This window comes from Vanessa cardui, chromosome 13 (assembly GCF_905220365.1).
Source record: "Vanessa cardui chromosome 13, ilVanCard2.1, whole genome shotgun sequence".
Classification (NCBI taxonomy): Eukaryota; Metazoa; Arthropoda; class Insecta; order Lepidoptera; family Nymphalidae; genus Vanessa; species Vanessa cardui.
In genome coordinates, this window is record NC_061135.1 from 4,255,463 (window position 1) to 4,273,900 (window position 18,438).

Sequence of the window (18,438 nt, forward strand, 5' to 3'; positions counted from 1 at the left end):
TTAGTCGCCATCGGTGCTCTACAAACAGATAAGAAAACAAAGTGTATTCCAATTTTGTCCTCTTTTTTACAAACGATTGATGATACTGGAATTAAATACTAAAACAAAAATTCATAAATTTATTTAAATACAGAAATATTAATTTAAGTATAAAAAAATTATTCATTTGCATGTTGAAGACTTTATTCGCAAGTTTTATTGTTGTTTCCACCCTATTCATTTCTATGTGCATTGTGCATCCACTTTTGTTTTTTATATATTTTTTGTGATCATAAATATATCCATATAGTGGAATACAATATTTCTTCTTCAATTTGAATAAGCTATAGTGCAAATAAATATACTATAAGCAACTAAAATATATTATAAAGGTATCAACTATTGGTTCCGCTGCATTCTGTGCAATCTAAAATAAGTATCGATAACTCGATAGCACAGATCAAATAGTATTTTTTTTAAATACTCTGGTAACACTGATTTCGTATTATTGATAAATTGCTATCTATGTATTTATTCATAATCGGTAAAAAATCTGATTGTGATTATGTACCTAGCACATAACACATTATAAAAAACGTTGTAGTAAATACGATTTAAAATGAAATTCCTATGTAAGTAAAATGTATTAACAACAATACGAGTGAATTTATTTGGTACAGTGAATTTATCCAAATAATTCGTATTGTTTATTAGTTATATTGAATAAAAAAAATAGTAATGGGTATTCCTAGCCCCTTTGTTTATTGGGCTCAAACTGACAAAACTGTATCACTAAAAATTGATTTAAGAAATGTTTTGAAGCCTGATATTAGTGTTTGTGATAATAATATAAAGTTTGCGGCGCAAGGAGTGGGTGCTCATGGAGATAGTCAATACGAATTCAATTTAGATTTATTTTCTTCAATTAAGCCAGTAAGATATTTGAAATTATTATTTTCAGTGTTATTTAAATGATTTTTAATTAAATTATTTTCCTTTAAACTCATGTTGTTTCTGTCTTCATTTAAATATATTATGCTAAAACTGATATTTGATAACTTAACTTTATATAATTTCATTAGTATTTATCTACAGAATAATGATGGAGATGCAACGACGGTCCGAATTTTTGATAACAGAGTGGAAGTAATTTTGCAAAAGAGCAAGCCGACATGGTGGCCGAGACTTACAGCTCAGCCTCAAAAACCGGCTTGGCTAAAGGTAACATGATTACAATTAATATAATATGTAAAGTAAAAAGTAAAGTAACAGCCTGTAAATTTCCCACGGCTGGGCTAAGGCCTCCTCTCCCATTAAAGAGAGGGTTTGGAACTTATTCCACCACGCTGTTTCAGCGCGTTGGTGGAATATATATTATGTATTTCATTTCAATTAATTTTATATAATCATCATCGGACACATCACACATGCAGGTATTACTCGTGATGTTTTCCTTCTTCCTTCTTGTTTTTTTCTGTTGAGCAAGAAGTAATAATTCATTTATTACAAACATTAACTACCCGGGCTCAAACCTACAATACTTCTTAAATGAATGTTTTTACAAGTTCTAGAAAATTCATCAGGAATTTTGTGTATGCCAGCAAAAAACTTAACAAAAAAATTACTGTTATTTATTTAAGTATGCTTATTAATGATCAATTAGGTTATATTATATATAATATTTATTTTTTGATGATTATAGATAAACTTTGATTTATGGAAATCTGATGATGGTCATGACAGTGAAGAGGAAACTAGAGATGTTATGCTAGACTACCCTGGCATGTATGACAAGTTACAAAAAGAAGAAATGGGCTACAGAAAAGGTTTGATATATTTTTATTTTATTATTCAAGTATGTTGATTTCAGTAATAAGTACTCAATAGATAACACCGCCTTATTTATGTTTATAAAATGTCACTTACAAGTTAATGAATTCATTTTAAATTAACATACTGTATTAAATCAATGAACTGCTGCAAGTAAACAAAAGAAAATGACCTATAGATTAAGGAATATTATGAATAATAATAAATATGACTTACAGAATAATTGGAAGGAATATTATAGTTGTTTCATGCCCTTTCTGAATGTCTATACTTATATATTACAAAATATATATTTGAAACTTGAAACAAAACAAAACTTAAGATTTTTTAAAAGCCAATTGGTATAAAAAAAAAAAATCTATCTTTGGAGCTTTATGTACTGTGACAGAAATGTAACAGTTTTATTGTTTATATTTAAAAGCCTTTTTATGCAAAAATCAACTGTATAGGTAATGCTCAAAAACCAACTGATCCTTTGTAATTGGCTTGTCTGTAAGGTATTTAACTTAGTACTTGCACTGCTCTTTGCAAACTTTTTTAAATTTCTTCTATATATTTTTTTATATCTTAGTTCACATTCACACAATACGTGAAATGATTATATATTGTATATTTTTGCATTTATACATAATTGATTGTCTGGGCACATTGAAGATAATAACAAATATTTTATTGTAACTTTAAACATTTAAAAAACTAAGTTGTATCATATGATTTATAAAAATGAGATTATATAAGGTAAATATCAACATAGACGGTTTTTTGATTTATTACCTAACTTATATAATCTCAAAATTCTGAGGTCATGGTTACTAACGGAGACAAGTCTATAAAAGACTGGTTTTTCAATTGAGCAATTTAAGAAGCAGCTAGGTAATTTCTTTATATGTTGACTCAATGTAATACACTCTCTTGCTTTTAAAAGCCTGTTTATAAGCCTCTGGTTCTGCACCAAATTGTGTTAGTTTACCATTGGACTAGGGAGACCTGAAGAATTATTTATGTGTTCTTAACATTCTGCATAGACTTCAAATATAATCTTTAAAATATTATTTTAATAAATTATCTTATCAACCATGAGGATTAATCTGTAATATTAAAGCAAAATGTGATTGAAATTAAAGTCAAATCTTGTATGATTTTGATAAGAATTGTGATATATTTAGGAAGATAGTATAACATATTCCAATTAACTTTTTAATATAGAGTAGTTCGTGTGTAATAATTCAAAATGGTGTTAAAACTTTCAGAGGATGTGAAGAAGGTGTACCTGGTCATATACAATCTGTGCCAGTTAATTGGATTTGTTTATATATTATGTGTGATGGCTATAAGATATATTAAGCTGGACTATGATTCCGTTGCTGACACATATCAGCATGTGGGCTCCGCAATGAAGTTCCTACAACTCATGATGTTTCTAGAAGTTATGCACCCTCTATTCGGATATACTAAGGTTAGTACTAATGGGCATTTTGTTATCTTATGTTACTATTGTTAATAAAATATGTAATAAGGCAAGAACGTAGATTTGTTTTTTGTAGATGATGTTTACGTAGTATCATTTTCATTGTCATTTGAGACAGGTAATTTTCAATCTATGTTTTATGAATTACTATTATATTGTCATGAATATTTTTTTCAGGGTGGAGTTCTTGTGCCATTCTTACAAGTAAGCGGGCGCGCATTTGTTCTGTTCGCTATGATCGACGCGGAGCCTAGGATGCAGACGAAGCCAGTTGTTTTCTACCTGTTCCTTATGTGGAGCATTATTGAAGTTATCAGGTATATTATAAAAAAACAATCATAACAACTTTTTTGACATAACCATAAGATACCAATATCCATATCATACAAAGCTACCTCTCATTTATAAAGTTAAAATTTCCAAATATCCTTCAATTGAGGATACTAAGTGTCGAAAGGACAGTAACTATGTCAAATTTCAAGTTAACCATTTTTAAATATACATATATTAAAATTAAAAATCTATAGTTTTCAGTGTCAGCATTGTAAATAATATCGAACTTTATGTGTAAATACTCTATGCTGTTTAGATATTAATATATGACTTTAGTGTAAAGAAATATAATTAAATATTTAAGGTTCTCAATATCTTTAAGCATTTTATCCTACATCTGAGAAAAAGATAAAGATAGAAAACTTTCGTCCAGTCAGTAAACTTTAGAGTTTGTATGCAAAATAATCAGCTCAAATTGATGGGAAAAGAAAACATTCAAAATTTATTATAATGACTTTCATTATTTTTTCAGGTATCCTTATTATATAATGCAGTTATATAAAAAGGAAATTTATATTCTAACTTGGCTGCGTTACACAATGTGGATTCCACTTTACCCACTTGGAATTGTGTGTGAGGCTACCGTCATTCTACGGAATATACCCTACTTTGAAGAGACCCAAAGGTTTACTATAGCAATGCCAAATGAATGGAATTTCACCTTCCACATGCCAACAATGCTAAAATTGTATTTATTGACTCTTACCTGCCCAGGATTGTACTTTGTTATGAGTCATATGTATAAATTGAGGAAAATAAAGTTGAAACCAAAAATTGTTATTAAGAAATGTAAATAAGGCACAAGAATTAATGACTAAATTTATGGCTTATATTGCTGTGCACATGGCACATTGTTTACATTTTTTTATGGTGCAATTATTATGAACATAACATTGCAATATTGCTGCCTATTTTAATGAAGTTAATAGTTATTCTCTCTTCACATCATAATGTAATAATCAGTTGTAATGAATTTGATTTATTTTATTACTTGAAATGAAAAAATATATGTGTCCATACATAACTTGTGGTTTATATTTTACTTATATAGAATAACAAACCATATATAAATTAATCCGAATACATATTTGACAATTGTCTCACTATTCATGTAGTCTTTAGCATATAAGTATAGGCATGTAGAATAATAATTATTTGTCTGCATATTACCCATTGTCCAGTTGTACTTGGGAACAAAGATTCATATATTATGTGGAAAGTATAAGGAAGGTATGAGCTGTTTTGTTTATCAGTTAAAATTATTTTGTAGTGTTTAAATATCTCATAATTGTTTTTGAATTTGATGTTTTTTTAAAATAAGGAACAATATTTTTGTTTTACACTTGTTTACATTTGTTGCAATTATGTTTATATTTTTGTATGTTACACATAATATAGAAAATAAATGACTTTTTTATCAACAAACCTTTTTATTACAGTTGTATTTAAGGGAACTTTTACAATGTGGAAAAAAATATATGAGAAATAATTTGCTCACTAATAAATAAGCCTTTATTAAAGCAACTACATTTTCCATTTTGTTTTGTATTTGAATATCAAACTGTGTTCAACATCTATTTCAACTAAAGTGACCTTTTATGTATTTAAGTCAGTCGTTACCATGCAATCGAACACAATACAACTTCTTCAAGGTAACCAAGAGCTTATTACATATTACTTTAAATGACTGACTTATTCAAAATTCCCTTTATGAATATTTCATAACAGGCACTTAAGACTGCAATTTGATGAAAGCCCTCTTGAACCATTCAGTTGGGGAGCTGTGTGCATAGTATTCATGGAAGATGGGCTCCACTAGAGCATCAGGTGGCAGCAGCTTATATACACGCTCACCATAATAAGTACCAACCTAAAAACGAAATAAAAATTAGGAACTTTGGTCAATTCACAATTATTTCTTTAATATTCGTAGATTAAGATCTTTACCTCCCATCCAGGTACATCACGCATTAGTTCTGCTTCCGCGTCGCGGTTTCGGCGGAGCTGTTTCAAGTATTCCCTGTCCCTTTCAGCCAACAGCATAGGGTAAATGGCCATTTTGGCAGAGCGCATCTCAATTTCATTTTTATTGATTTTCTTACAAGTCAAATTGTACAAATATATAGATACAAGGGTCATACCAGCATAGCCAGCAAACATAGCATACCCTATAAAAAAAGAGTTAGGAGTTAAGTTTTCAGTGCCTTTTTTATTTATAAGGTCGTTGCGTTTTGACTTGTTTTATGGTAAAGGGTAAATGTTATGTTGATAATTACAATATTAATAGAAAGCGTAAACTAAGCGTATATATCAAATGAAATAGAATGTTATTGTTATATTCAAGAGTTCTGTAATTTTTGAGTACATATTAGTAAAGACCTAACCTATTATGAAGTTACATAATGTCATATCAAACAATAGTTAAAAATGTATTTTTATATTTTGCTTACCACTAAAGTATTGTTTCGCCGGCAGCCGTTTAAAGGGAATAGGCTTATAGCCTCCCGGAGGAGGCAAATCTTGTTTTCGAGCTATCTGACAAGCCTCAGCCATTTTTGAGGTTTGACAATGGCATTGACAACTGACCAAAATCCAAATACTTTTTCAATGTTGACAAAAGCCATCATTTAAAAACAGATTATAAATAAGAACAGATTTAATGGTCAATTTACAATTTAACGTGTGACGTTTTCATTTGTATGTATTTAAGGCCTTAATGATGATAATTATTTCACAGTTTGTCTCAAAGAGAATAGAATCACTGCTAGTGTCTGAATTTAGTAAAAACATATTGTCACATATTGTTGCCTACGCGCCTAGCAACGCATAAACAAGCATTTTTGAATTAATTTAATTACATTTTCTAGTATTTGAAACACCTTTTCTTTGATAATGGACGAAGAAGTACAAGCAGATCTACCAGAGCCCCTTGGAGAAGAAACCGAATTAAAAATTAGACCTTTAGAACGCGTAAAGCTTCACCCAAAAGCACCCATTGAACCTTCAGCATACGGCAAAGGAAAGAATTTCAGTAGACCATGGATTTTACAAGATGGTCGTGAAGTACCTGGAAAAGGCAGTGAAATGCGTGATAATTATAAAATTCCTAAAAAATCAACCCACACCGAAGGTACTTTTATGTTGATAGTACTTAAACTACCACTTACTATTTTTTCGGACCCGTTTATCTGCTTACAAAATAATGTTTAGTAAGTAAAGTCATAAAAATTTAATATATATTGAGTGATGTTTTCTTAAAGGTATTCGAAAAAGAATGCTGACTGACTTTTTTTGGGAACAAATGCTAGATGAAGTAATCGATGAATTAGCAACATCAGAACCTGTTGATGAATACTGTTCTGAGTACGAAGCGAACTATGTAAAGGACCAGTTTGAACCACGGAATCTAGAGAAGACTGCAGATAAAAATGTAACGATTTACGCATAAAATCCTAACAAATTGTAGTATCTAAACATTGAAGCCAGTGATGCATAATTTTTCTTTAATTATAGTTTTAAATGTTTAGAATTTTTTATGAATATGTAAATATTGTTATCATTAAGATTTTATTAATGTGATTTCAGATGCATCTTAAATATCCTTTATATGGAACTGGATCCAGTGCGATAACTTATTACAGTGAGAATATTAAAAAGACAGGACCCGTAAGTTGAAAATTTTTAATGATGAATTATGTCATTCTATTTATATTTTCATTATTTTCATGGATGTAAATCGTAACTGGAAGGGCCTTCTGTACTGGTCAAGTGACAATTTATGAAGTGAAATGACTTTTTTTCAGGGAGAAATATTAGAAAAATTCAGGAGATGTCAATATTTTACAAAACCGATGGAAGAGAGACTAGATATCGGTTGGGTTTTGTGATTACTTCAAAAGTAAATTGTCCGACTTCATTCCAATGTACTAATAAAAATCGTTTGGCACTTAAATTTTTTTATTTATTTAACGAAAGAATTAATGAATAATATATTTATTTAAAACAGTAAGTCTTCATCTTCCCAATTATGTGGATAGCATTCTGGTTTAAAGTCGCCAGCCGATACAGTAGTGGAAGAGAGGTTGTCGCATGGACGAATTTTAGAAAGACATTCTAACGATTCTTTGGGAGATGCTAGCGGGTTTACTGGTTTATCTGTAATTTGATCATTATCTTGAATATTTTTATTTATTTAATAAGTACACTAACAATATACATATTAATTGATGGCTTACACAACATCCAAAAAAAGAAAAACAACTTCTGATATGTACATCGATTACAAGTGTACATAACATTCATAGTGTATCGTGTCAACATATTTGTTTAAAGTTGAAAATAAAACATATTATACAATTTAAAAAAAAAATTACCTATGCTATCGTCGTTTATAAACATAATAACTATAACTAAATAATATAACAGAAAAAAAAAGAAAAAAAACAGGAATGTAACGCACTATTTAGCTAACAAAAAGTAATCCATGAGCTTTTTTTTAATATTGAACAACATTTATCTTTAAAAGCCTAAACTTTTAATACATATGTAATAGCGTATTTCTACTGAAAAGATAAACTGACCATTATCGCCAATATCTCCACATACGGCTTTTTTATCAGTCTTAACTTTTGAAAATGACTGATTCATGTTTTTCTTTGCCTTTACCATTTTCAGACGATATAATTCTTCTCTTTCCTTTGTTATAAAAATAAGTATTAATTAATAGGCAAAAAAATACAGATTGTACTTCGAAAAATAATAGCAATAACAATTTTTAACCCTCTCATCCATTTCTGTCAAAATGTAGCTTTCCGTGTTCCGTAATTTGGGCATAATTACTTTTTCGATGCCATTTACCTTCCTAAAAGAAACAATAACACATTATGTAATATCAATTTTACTATCAATACTATAGGTAAACTATTTTAAGACCTTAGAGTTGATTTGACTGCTTCATCAAGTAATAAACATGTGTTGCGTAAAGAGGCAAATTTTATTAATAATTCTACAGCCTTTCTAAACGCTTTTTTGGTCTCTGCTGTACGGTGTCCACCAGCGCCAAGACCGGCATAACGGAGAGCGTCATTGGCAGTTGTGTCTTCGACAACTTGAAGAGATACTGTTGATACTCCTGATATATTTTCTGGAACTCGCTGAACGCGAATCTGTGCCTATGTAAATAAATGAGTATAGTTAGTAATAGCATATAGAATGATTTATCTAAATAATTGAATAAAAAAAATATTTATATCTTATTGTGTACCTCTCCTACGTTCTCTAACACCAAAGCATTAGACTCTCCATTAGTGAATTTTATAGCTGCTAAAGATATATAAGCCTCTCTCAATGTATGCCCTAATATTCCTTGAGTAGTTGCTAATTCTGCTGCAGCTTGCCGACCACGAATCCGAAGAGCTTCTGCCTTTCTCTTCAGTAGCTGATATCCTCTATTAACTTTATCTTGACGGCTTTTTATTTCTCGTAACATAAATAAAGAAGCCGTTACTGGATAACGATTTTCAACATTCATGGTTTGTTAGTTATATTTTACGTAATTGACACAATTAATTATTTTATATAATGATATTCAAAACAGATGCTAATTTTTAGTTTAAACTTATTGTATTGAAAAGATTAAAGATTAATGACATCAAAACGCAAATGACACATGTTTATTTTAATAATTTATATTTTTTCCTTTTTTTATTATTTTATTATATTTTAACGTTTTACTTTTAAAATAATGGCATCTTATACCAGTATCTTGAGCGCTTGTCACGCCCCTATCGGAAAAAAATGTATTTATCTCAGGTTTTAGAACGCAATAGACGCTTCTGTAATGTCTATGTATGGATTACCTGTCTTGTTTTAGGACCATAACTTTGAATGTCAAAACAGTGTCTTTTGCATAAAAGATGCATTCTTCGAAAATAACATAAATAAAGGTTAAATAAGGATATTGTACCCATTAATAATGTCTGGTGGACTCATAGATAAGGTTTATATAGGTTTGGACAATGCGCCTGCCGCATTTGATATTAAATCAAGAATACTCGGACCAGTAAGTTTTTGGGTTTTAGATTAAAAAAAAATCAATTTTTACACATAATTTGCAATAAGATGTCAAATCTTCTAATTACAGAATGGTACAAACCTTGAATATATAAGATCAGAGACAGGAGTTGTTGCTGTATTGAAAAGTGATAAATTTGAACCTCTACACTTAGCACTTCACCACACAAGGTCAGAGGCACTGGCGGCAGCCAGATCGCTAGCTCAAAATCTTATCGAGACGATCCGAGCCGAGTTAGCGCAATGGAGCGCTGCTCAGGCAGGAGGCCCGCCACCTGCTCTGAATGTGCCGCCGCCAACCCTTACCACGACTGCCGCACCGCCGCCCGTACCCCCCCCTGTTGTCACAGTAGCACTATCTACTCCATCAACAATGACAACAACATCACATCCGTCAGTTATTCCCCCAGTAGTTAGTGTTGCACCCGCTTCCACACCATTGATGACTGTTAGACAACCTACAGTCTTACAGCTACTACCACAGCAGCAATATGTCCTAAATCAGGAAAGTGGTCAACTCATACCAATTGTGCAGCCTGGAGTTCAAGTATCCAACACTAACTTTACATCACTACCTTTAGCGCAACAATTAAGTGCAATTCAGCAACCTAATTTTGGTGCAACACAAATTGTCGATATATCTAGTATGCAGCCAGTAAATGTCACTCAGTTGCGACTTAGTGGGGTACCATCATCAATGTCAATGATCTTGCCAAATGGTCTATCATTTCCTCAGGCAAGTTTGACAGGTGCTGATACAACTACGGTTAGTTCAGCTACAGCAACCCCAGTAGTTTGTGCGGCACAAAGCACTAATGCTTCACAAAAATTCCTGTATAGTACCGATAAAGGTGATAAAGAAATTAAGTACCATATACAAGGAGCTGAAACAATGCAATGGACGGTTCCTGGATCACAAACAATGTTAATACCATATCAACAGTTGCAAGATTTAGCAGCAAGTCAATCAGGTTTTACTAACATTCAGCCGCAACAATTTGTATCAGTGAGTATCAGTTTATGGTTTTAACAATATTCAAAAATTATCATAGCTATCATTGTAAATTTAGTTTATGATCATTAAACTTAATGAAACACTCTTCCAATTAGAATAGTATTAACTTTGAAAGTCTAAAAATGCTAAAACAAGTTTAATATTTACACAGGTTGCTAGCTATAAAATGATTGATGTGGATTTTTTACCTATATCAAATGTTTGTTTTAAGTTTGTTCTTAATTCAAAATTGATATTATAGTTGATTTGCTGTATCAATAAATGTTTTAACTGCCATCAGAGCAGTGGCAATTAAAAATAAATAAATAAATATTTTGAGTACTTTAACAATTTGGCTTACACAGTTAGTGCAAGCAGTTACATATTTTTAACAATTTTAATAATATTTAAATTCATAACTACTTTGTTAATTAATAAAGTTATTAATCTTACTTTGTCAATTGTATGCTGATGTTTTTGTCTTTTACATATTTCACATTACATACTTTTTATTTGAAATACCATATATTGTTATGCATTAACTTCTCTTTGCAGATTGCTCCAGCAAATAGCTTTCAGCAAACATCACTGCCATTATCACAACTACAGCAGTTACAAGCAACTGGTACCATAATGCAATTGAATCAAAAGGTATAAATTACACTAAGATTTTAATTTTTATCATAATTTTGTGTTACAGTAAATAGTACTAGGGGTCTCACAAGGTTCTATATAAGGACACCTATTTAATAATATGTGTAACGATTTTTTTAAATGTGCTTTTTTTGTTTGGACTTTAGACATCAAAATACTATCTTATAGATTTGTATTGATGAATATCAAGTGCTATTATTGTAGTTTTACTCAATGTAAATTTATAGAAACAATAAGATCTGACACAAATGCAAAACAAAAAATATAGTTCACTTTTTCCAATGACACTTCTTGTATATTGTCTTTAAGTGCATATCTCACGTCAGGGTACACATACCCAAGTTATCCGCTGTTTCTTTCGCCGGTTCTTCTCAGCTCAGGGTGTTTATTTTCTGAACCGGTGTAGTGTTTAATTTGACTATCAATAAGTAAGTGCAACGCTTCTATATTGAATAAAGGAATTTGAATTTGAGTATGAGGGAACCTTACATGCTATCCTGACAAAGTCCAAACGAAAAAAGTTTCATGTACAAACTATATTGTATGGAGATTATAATGAGATCTTTTACATTTTTAACAGCCAATAGTAAGCAGTGCGTCTTTAATAAATATTATTTCTACTGGTCAAGCGTCCTCTCCACAAATTATATCAGTGAGCAAATGCAAATATTAAATTAGCATTTCACCATACTAATATAATTTCTTCTCTTTTTCCCCCATTTCCCATTTTAATGTTAGCTTATAATATTTGAAATGTTTATTTGCCTTACGTCATTAATTGTAGTTTATAAAAGGATCTGTTGCATTTTTTTTAGTTTTAATTTAGAAACTTAAATTATAATAACATTTTACCGGACTATGTGATTAAAATTATTGTGTCTAAAAAGCTGAAATTTGGTTGATTTTTGGAACTTGGCATCGACTTGAAATTACATGACTGTAATCTTCTATAAATGTGACAGATTCTTTCTATTCCTTTGCAGCTTCAATATATTTCTCACTAATTTTAGTTGCAAATAATGCCCATATTGTTTGTCTCTGTCTTTTAATTGTATCATCTGTCTCATTTCCCCGCACTAGCCTTTACATTAATTGGTTTGTGGGCTTATCGATGTTATTCGTGTTGACACTTCAGCTTTTTTAAAGTTTAAATTAGTTTCAACAATTTCAGAGTTCGTCAACGCCGACTAAGAATTCGGGTCAAGAGACGAGAGGTCAAAAGAGGTTGTCTGACGGTACGCCGAGTCAATTACAGTTACGACCAATCGCTCCGGCAGGGTGAGTCTCCATTATAGTTATAATCGCACTAATATATTTTTTCCAGCTATTAGAAGAAATTATTATTTTATCTCATCTATAATTTCGTGAAAGTAAATAGAATTTTTCCACAAACCCGCATTGGAACAGCGCGATGGAATATGTTCCAAAACCTTCTCCTCAAAGGGATAGGAGGCATTAGCCCAGCTGTGGGAAATTTTTACTGCTGTTGTTGATATGGAATTTATTTATAAAAGAAAATTACCTTTACTATATGGGCGATATGTCCTTTCGAATGTTTGAGGATCATTTTTAATTATATTTGGTTTTATTTTATATCAACGCAACTGCTATTATTGATGGCGTTGCTTCGACTATGATATAAAGACATTTCAGCCTATTCAGAAATATTTTTGGTCTAAAAACAATTTACATATATTTCTCATTCTCACGTATGATACAAATCAAAGAATTTTAAAAGGACAAATTATTAATTCGTTACAGGATACATAAAAATCGTAATGAATGCATGCATTTTGAATAGGATATTTATAAAGGAATATTTTAGCTCATATACTCATTTTTAACAGCCTTCGTCGACGGCTTACGTAATAGTTGTTTTACTATGTTTAACATATATATATTTTCGTGTGTATTGAAATGATACGATGCCGCAGGTCGCATGTAAGCCAGGACAAGAGTTCGTCGAGAGATTCGAGGTCTTGGACAGCCGCCGCAGGTACATTGAAGATTTAATGATTTGCAATTTATATCCGAGATTATTTGACGACGATCTTTATATTTGCTATTTTTTTTTCTAAACATAAATAGGATTGTCATACCGCGATTAATGTTTTTCGTATCTATTTAAACTATAAGTACATACGAAGCTTGAAGTTTTGGAGACTCATGAAAAAAAAAATGGGGGTGGTAATATCAAGTCCTCTCATTATCTCGGATATAAAATGTTTCTATATTTGTTATAACTAACTAATCTTAACTCCTGTAGTATTTAATATATTCTTTGCGTAGAAGCCAGTATTTTAATTTATGTTGTAAAGATAGCTCAGCGAATTATTTTCAGATGACATCGAGAGATGTGGTCTTTGAATTGCGCAGATTTTTTGAAGAATTATAAATCTTGTAAATTTTTGTGATCAGTTGTTGAATAAAGATTTGTGTTTAATTTATAGATCTACAATGAAGGCTGGACTTGTAACAGATTTACGACAGTAATCACTATTGCATGTTTTTTCAGAAGCAGTTGAAAATTTTGTCCATTCTGTTAGACTAGACGTGATCGTCGTCCTCAGACAAAAATTATGGCTTATATTTACAGTTTGACAGCATAACGTGTTTCCTAAATGGATTATGGAGAAGCTTCGTTTAGCAAGGCATTTTTTTTGGTCGTGGATGTTTAAAATGTATAATTTTAGACATGTGCTTAACTTGCCTAAAAAGTTATGCGTAATTGCGTAAAGTAATTAATCTTGGACTATTTGGTGTTTTAAGTCGCATCCTACACTTTGTATTATACTAGCACCGCCTAAACAACGTTGGGGGTTTTCTATCATCATGGTTTCTTGATTTTCAGGTTGCCAGTTTTTGGCGATAGTGCTTAATGTAGTCATTTTTTAATTTAGATTGAAAGGGAAATCTCTGTCGTCTATGGCTGTAAAATAATTGCTACTGATACATTTCCTTTTACTAATTTAGGTAAACATTCAGGATACCAAGTGCGAGTGGAAACACAACAGAAGCAGTGAATCTGCTTAGAATAGAATACAAAGCGATTGCGTAAAATTTGCATTATATTGGACATAATTTAATTTTGAATTAAGAACAATTTTAAACGATTATTATAATTAGCCAATTGCGTAAAAGCTGTACAGCGTAATGCGTATGCGTAGGCGGTAGGCGTAATGCTTACATGTATCTGTTAATCCTATTATTTAAAGTCAAAGCTGTTTTAAAATGTGAAAAATGCGGATTCTGTTGGGGTGGTTTTTTCTTGTAAATATTTTTGTTCCAGCATCGTTTATTAAAAAAAGTACGGAGATAGTACAAACTGCCTACGAAAGTGATGCGAGGGCAACAAATAATCATTTATTACAACCTATTTGAATTGCAGATTTCTGCTTGGAGTCTCACCGTCTAACTACTCCACTACGTTAACTATAAATATGCATGCAAAAATTAAAGACAAATGCGTAGTTTCCTGAATGCAAATCTGCGTAATAATGTGTATGAATTATAATCTTTGACAAAATAAAACTATTCCCTATAGCTAGAGACAACACTATGGTCAGCATGGGTATGAAGATAAATCCGGCTCACGGGACCATCATACATGTCTCCTCCGGACAACAGACTAAGTAAGTAATTTCATTGGCTTTTGGAAATTATCATTCTTAAATATATTTTCCAAATCGTTATAAGAGATATGTAATGATTTTATTTCCAATTTCTTAGTGTATCAGCATCAACAGTTACCCAAGACGGTACTGGAATGTACATAAAGCAAATAGACAGGAACGCAATTCAAATACAGACAAGTAAAGACGGGCAGAAGCAAGATTTGACGACGAATAAGATACAGAGCGCCGCGCAAAACGTGCAGATGATAACAGTTCCTCAGGGGATGACTGTGCTGCAGAATCCACTCAACATCAGTCAAATGCCGACCGTCATTGGTCAACCCAACAGCCAAGTTTACATGATACCAGCGAATCATCCTAATTTAGTTCAAGGAGGTCTTCCCCCCGGATTACTCGGCCAACAAGTTCTACAATCGGGACAGAATGTGACGGTGATGCAGCCAAACCAGCTTGGAATGCCAGGCGGTGTTCAGTATAACATGCCAATAATGCCGATGAATATGCCCCCGAATTCTCAGTATATGCAAGCTGGACTGAACCTCAACGCGCAGTTGTCAGCGCAACAGTTGAATGCAGCCCTGGCCGGTCAGCAACTAGCCAATTCTAACCTTACCGTTTCAGGGACGATACCGATCGTTCAAGCGCCGCCGTCCTCGCCGATGACGAACAATCCTGCAATATCCGGGTCGCAGCCTCCTTCGGTGCATCAAATTTTACCCCAAAATTCTAATTACCTAACTCCTACCTCGCAGTACGCGGGAATGCCCCCTCAGTACGTGATGCAGACGAACTCCGGAGCGCTAACTATGCCGGCGACCAATCAGAACGTTCAGTACACTATGCCCACAAACCAGGCCACCGCCCCTGCCCCCACCAACGGCAACGGACAGACGACCACCTCCGAGCCCGACACCGCCAACGGAACGAGCAACCAAACCAACTACATTTCCTCCTCATCCCAAGACAACGGGTACTCCATGTCCGGCACGCCGGCCGTCCAGAACACCGCGCAGCAGAGCTTCCCGGCTGACGGCAGCACCACGCCCACGGCCGGCTACCCGGCACAAGCCGCCACGCAGCAGCAATCCTACTCCAACGGCAGCGGCTCGCAAAACGCCGGCTACAGCGTCAGCCAAGCGTCTACGCAGCCCACGTATGCAAATGGGGCCGCGGCGCAGACGCCAAGCCAGCCCTACGCGCAGGCCTCCACACCGAGCTCGCAGAACGCGTCGCAGACAAACTTCTCGCCGTCCACGACGCCCGCTCCCAACCAGCCCTACCCCGCGCCCGGCGTGGCCTACCCAACCAACCAGGGCGCGCAGAACCCGTACCCGAACGCGACGGGGCAGAACCTGGCCGCCTACGCCAGTAACCAGTACCAGTACACGAGCCGGCCGTGGTTCCGACCGCGCTACGGCTCCCCGCAGGGCTCGCCCTACGCCGGCGCGCCGCCGCTGCCCGTGCCGCCGCCCTCCGCCAACTACAACTACTGGCAGGACAGTTGAGACTTGGAGAGCATCGTCGACTCGGACATCGTTCCCGACTCGTGACACGCGCCGTGCGCCGAGCTGATGAATATATTGCTGTTGAACGATTCATCTCTGCTGTTCTAATTCGGGTCGACGATCGCGTTTCCGTAGTTATTAAGTAGATAGTGTCGGTGACACTAATGACCAGTGGAGGACGACGAGTGTCCCAGTGTATTGTGCTGTAAAGTTTTATAAGTGACCGATTAGCCGACCTCCGATACTTCCCCTTCGTATGTTTCCTTTGTACGAGTTCTACAGATGTCAACCACGTGCCAGGGAGACGAGAAGAATCTATAAATATAAGATGTATGTCAGAGAGACTGCTTTAATAATAAAAAAATACATTTATGAAATGTATAAATATATTATATAATTATGTCTAAATGATATTTCTTTCCACCTAACTAGCGCATTCAAATTCGAGAATATTGGTTCATACTATACTTGTAAATAATTGTAGGTCAGAGGCATTTTAAATGTGATTAAAACGTAATAAAAGTAACCAAATGTGGCTTTGGCTGACTGAATTCGAGAAAATATTGACAACTATTTGAAGTGGTTTCATTGTAGTTCTATTGACTCCCATTTCCTTGGTAAAATTTAACAGAAAAAGTAACCTTGAAGATATATTTCATTAAATATACTTTTAGAACCAGAAGTAGGAAGTAGGTTAACCTCTAAAACAATCATCTTTAATTTAAAATAACAATCAATCTATCACAAAACGAAAAACATTTAGTCCACAACACAAATAACCATCAATAATCACATTACACCCTAATAATTAAATCGGCATCTCAATGTGTCAACCACGAATCTCCCGCCTTTTTTTTTAAAGGGAAGTTTTGTAACTTGACACTGCTTATTTATTCCTACAATATAATTTCCAAAACATAAAAAAAAACAATTAATAGTTATTTGAAGCAATAAATATGCAAGTACCCCCATTTTTTTTTGTGTTCATGACACTTCACAAAATCAAGGAACGGGTTGTAAGCGAATCGAACAAGGTCAACGACCTGTATCGATCTCACGATGCAGACAAGAAGGTATTTATCAACCACAAACATGAGTTTTGCAAGTTGAAATCCATTTTTTTATGATACAGAAAGAAGACAGAACTAGGAATTCATAAAAAAATTCAATATGTACTGTGATATTTATATTTTTAACTAGTCTAAATTGCAGCAAACATGGTCATATGTTTAAATTTACTACAATGTGACGTGTTTTTTAAGTTGCATGGCGTAGAAAGAAAACAAAAATTAAGCTTGAAACGAAAAATTATCAATAATACGCACACAAATAGAATAATTTATTTGATATTGAGTGTTAACAGGTTATCATTTTGTTAAAAAATTCAAAGTCAATTCAACTTGCATAACCATTTATTGTTCTACAAAACATGATATGCCATATCTATCCTTAGGATATGAAATATAACAGTACCAACCGGATATAACATGCTTTATAGTTTTACTTATAAATTCGGTGATTGTTAATCTTATGTCATGTAATCTCACTTCTATATTAAGTAATTTCACAGATCTTTAAACCTAAAAATAACAATTAGTAAGTGACAACAGCTTATATTAAGGAATAATGGTGGGAAATGTTAATGTTTATTTGAATGCAAAACGATTTTTTTTTAATTAAAACAAAATTTAAAAGTAATCAACATAGTGTTTCCTAATTTAACGCAACTAATTAACATTAAATAAAACTATTTTGAACTTTACGCACAAAGAAAGATTAAAAAAAATTTAAACGATTAAAAAGAAAAATAGAAATTTACACACTTATAGCATCCGATGGACTTAAAACTTTGTACAGTTATAGCTTGCTTGATGGTATGGATAAAGATTATAAAATAATTTCAAAATCATTGCAAAACATGCCGGGGCACGATCTTTTTTTATAAAAAAATATAATTTTTCAATCAGT

At 33.1% G+C, this 18,438-nt stretch overlaps 5 protein-coding genes across 8 annotated transcripts; 3 read left to right on the top strand and 2 right to left on the bottom strand.

Annotated features, from left to right (window-relative positions):
* The first annotated feature begins 498 nt into the window (after positions 1 to 498).
* Positions 499 to 5,092, top strand: LOC124534639 (very-long-chain (3R)-3-hydroxyacyl-CoA dehydratase). The gene is made up of 6 exons (XM_047110593.1): positions 499 to 912; positions 1,075 to 1,200; positions 1,682 to 1,805; positions 3,060 to 3,265; positions 3,455 to 3,594; positions 4,083 to 5,092. The coding sequence occupies exons 1-6, from the start codon at positions 718 to 720 to the stop codon at positions 4,405 to 4,407; spliced, it is 1,116 nt and encodes a 371-aa protein (XP_046966549.1). The 5' UTR covers positions 499 to 717; the 3' UTR covers positions 4,408 to 5,092.
* A 4-nt stretch (positions 5,093 to 5,096) lies between these two features.
* Positions 5,097 to 6,222, bottom strand: LOC124534642 (NADH dehydrogenase [ubiquinone] 1 alpha subcomplex subunit 13). Its single transcript, XM_047110596.1, has 3 exons — positions 6,061 to 6,222; positions 5,558 to 5,778; positions 5,097 to 5,480 (listed from the first exon to the last, which is right to left on the bottom strand). Exons 1-3 carry the CDS (start codon positions 6,161 to 6,163, stop codon positions 5,343 to 5,345), a joined length of 462 nt encoding a protein of 153 aa, XP_046966552.1. The 5' UTR covers positions 6,164 to 6,222; the 3' UTR covers positions 5,097 to 5,342.
* Positions 6,223 to 6,322: 100 nt separating this feature from the next.
* On the top strand, positions 6,323 to 7,562 carry LOC124534641. The gene is made up of 4 exons (XM_047110595.1): positions 6,323 to 6,740; positions 6,871 to 7,040; positions 7,196 to 7,276; positions 7,414 to 7,562. The coding sequence occupies exons 1-4, from the start codon at positions 6,503 to 6,505 to the stop codon at positions 7,495 to 7,497; spliced, it is 573 nt and encodes a 190-aa protein (XP_046966551.1). The 5' UTR covers positions 6,323 to 6,502; the 3' UTR covers positions 7,498 to 7,562.
* Positions 7,556 to 9,291, bottom strand: LOC124534640 (V-type proton ATPase subunit D-like). The gene is made up of 5 exons (XM_047110594.1): positions 8,874 to 9,291; positions 8,543 to 8,781; positions 8,390 to 8,471; positions 8,191 to 8,305; positions 7,556 to 7,765 (listed from the first exon to the last, which is right to left on the bottom strand). Exons 1-5 carry the CDS (start codon positions 9,138 to 9,140, stop codon positions 7,608 to 7,610), a joined length of 861 nt encoding a protein of 286 aa, XP_046966550.1. The 5' UTR covers positions 9,141 to 9,291; the 3' UTR covers positions 7,556 to 7,607.
* A 162-nt stretch (positions 9,292 to 9,453) lies between these two features.
* Positions 9,454 to 17,162, top strand: LOC124534627 (myb-like protein U). 4 transcript variants are annotated; one of them, XM_047110569.1, is made up of 8 exons: positions 9,454 to 9,671; positions 9,753 to 10,688; positions 11,232 to 11,327; positions 11,911 to 11,982; positions 12,487 to 12,608; positions 13,265 to 13,326; positions 14,875 to 14,962; positions 15,060 to 17,162. In XM_047110569.1, the coding sequence occupies exons 1-8, from the start codon at positions 9,585 to 9,587 to the stop codon at positions 16,468 to 16,470; spliced, it is 2,874 nt and encodes a 957-aa protein (XP_046966525.1). In that variant the 5' UTR covers positions 9,454 to 9,584; the 3' UTR covers positions 16,471 to 17,162. The 4 variants fall into 4 exon arrangements, with proteins under 4 accessions (XP_046966525.1, XP_046966527.1, XP_046966528.1 ...); XM_047110570.1 differs by having other exon boundaries at positions 9,455 to 9,671; positions 12,502 to 12,608; positions 15,060 to 17,161; XM_047110571.1 differs by lacking the exon at positions 11,911 to 11,982.
* Positions 17,163 to 18,438: the final 1,276 nt, after the last annotated feature.

What these genes read in the sequence shown, in the direction of transcription:
- LOC124534639 (XM_047110593.1), top strand. Translation starts at nt 718, where the DNA reads ATGGGTATTCCTAGCCCCTTTGTTTATTGGGCTCAAACTGACAAAACT. An exon ending in TATTTTCTTCAATTAAGCCA is followed by an intron (nt 913 to 1,074) that starts GTAAGATATTTG and finishes ATTTATCTACAG; the next exon opens with AATAATGATGGAGATGCAAC. An exon ending in AGCATTATTGAAGTTATCAG is followed by an intron (nt 3,595 to 4,082) that starts GTATATTATAAA and finishes TTATTTTTTCAG; the next exon opens with GTATCCTTATTATATAATGC.
- LOC124534642 (XM_047110596.1), bottom strand. Translation starts at nt 6,163, where the DNA reads ATGGCTGAGGCTTGTCAGATAGCTCGAAAACAAGATTTGCCTCCTCCG. An exon ending in GGCGAAACAATACTTTAGTG is followed by an intron (nt 5,779 to 6,060) that starts GTAAGCAAAATA and finishes CTTTTTTTATAG; the next exon opens with GGTATGCTATGTTTGCTGGC. An exon ending in GTGATGTACCTGGATGGGAG is followed by an intron (nt 5,481 to 5,557) that starts GTAAAGATCTTA and finishes TTTCGTTTTTAG; the next exon opens with GTTGGTACTTATTATGGTGA.
- LOC124534641 (XM_047110595.1), top strand. Translation starts at nt 6,503, where the DNA reads ATGGACGAAGAAGTACAAGCAGATCTACCAGAGCCCCTTGGAGAAGAA. An exon ending in AAAATCAACCCACACCGAAG is followed by an intron (nt 6,741 to 6,870) that starts GTACTTTTATGT and finishes GTTTTCTTAAAG; the next exon opens with GTATTCGAAAAAGAATGCTG. An exon ending in AGAAGACTGCAGATAAAAAT is followed by an intron (nt 7,041 to 7,195) that starts GTAACGATTTAC and finishes ATGTGATTTCAG; the next exon opens with ATGCATCTTAAATATCCTTT.
- LOC124534640 (XM_047110594.1), bottom strand. Translation starts at nt 9,140, where the DNA reads ATGAATGTTGAAAATCGTTATCCAGTAACGGCTTCTTTATTTATGTTA. An exon ending in GCAGTCAAATCAACTCTAAG is followed by an intron (nt 8,472 to 8,542) that starts GTCTTAAAATAG and finishes TGTTTCTTTTAG; the next exon opens with GAAGGTAAATGGCATCGAAA. An exon ending in TGACAGAAATGGATGAGAGG is followed by an intron (nt 8,306 to 8,389) that starts GTTAAAAATTGT and finishes TTTATAACAAAG; the next exon opens with GAAAGAGAAGAATTATATCG.
- LOC124534627 (XM_047110569.1), top strand. Translation starts at nt 9,585, where the DNA reads ATGTCTGGTGGACTCATAGATAAGGTTTATATAGGTTTGGACAATGCG. An exon ending in TAATGCAATTGAATCAAAAG is followed by an intron (nt 11,328 to 11,910) that starts GTATAAATTACA and finishes CATTTTTAACAG; the next exon opens with CCAATAGTAAGCAGTGCGTC. An exon ending in GTCTTGGACAGCCGCCGCAG is followed by an intron (nt 13,327 to 14,874) that starts GTACATTGAAGA and finishes TATTCCCTATAG; the next exon opens with CTAGAGACAACACTATGGTC.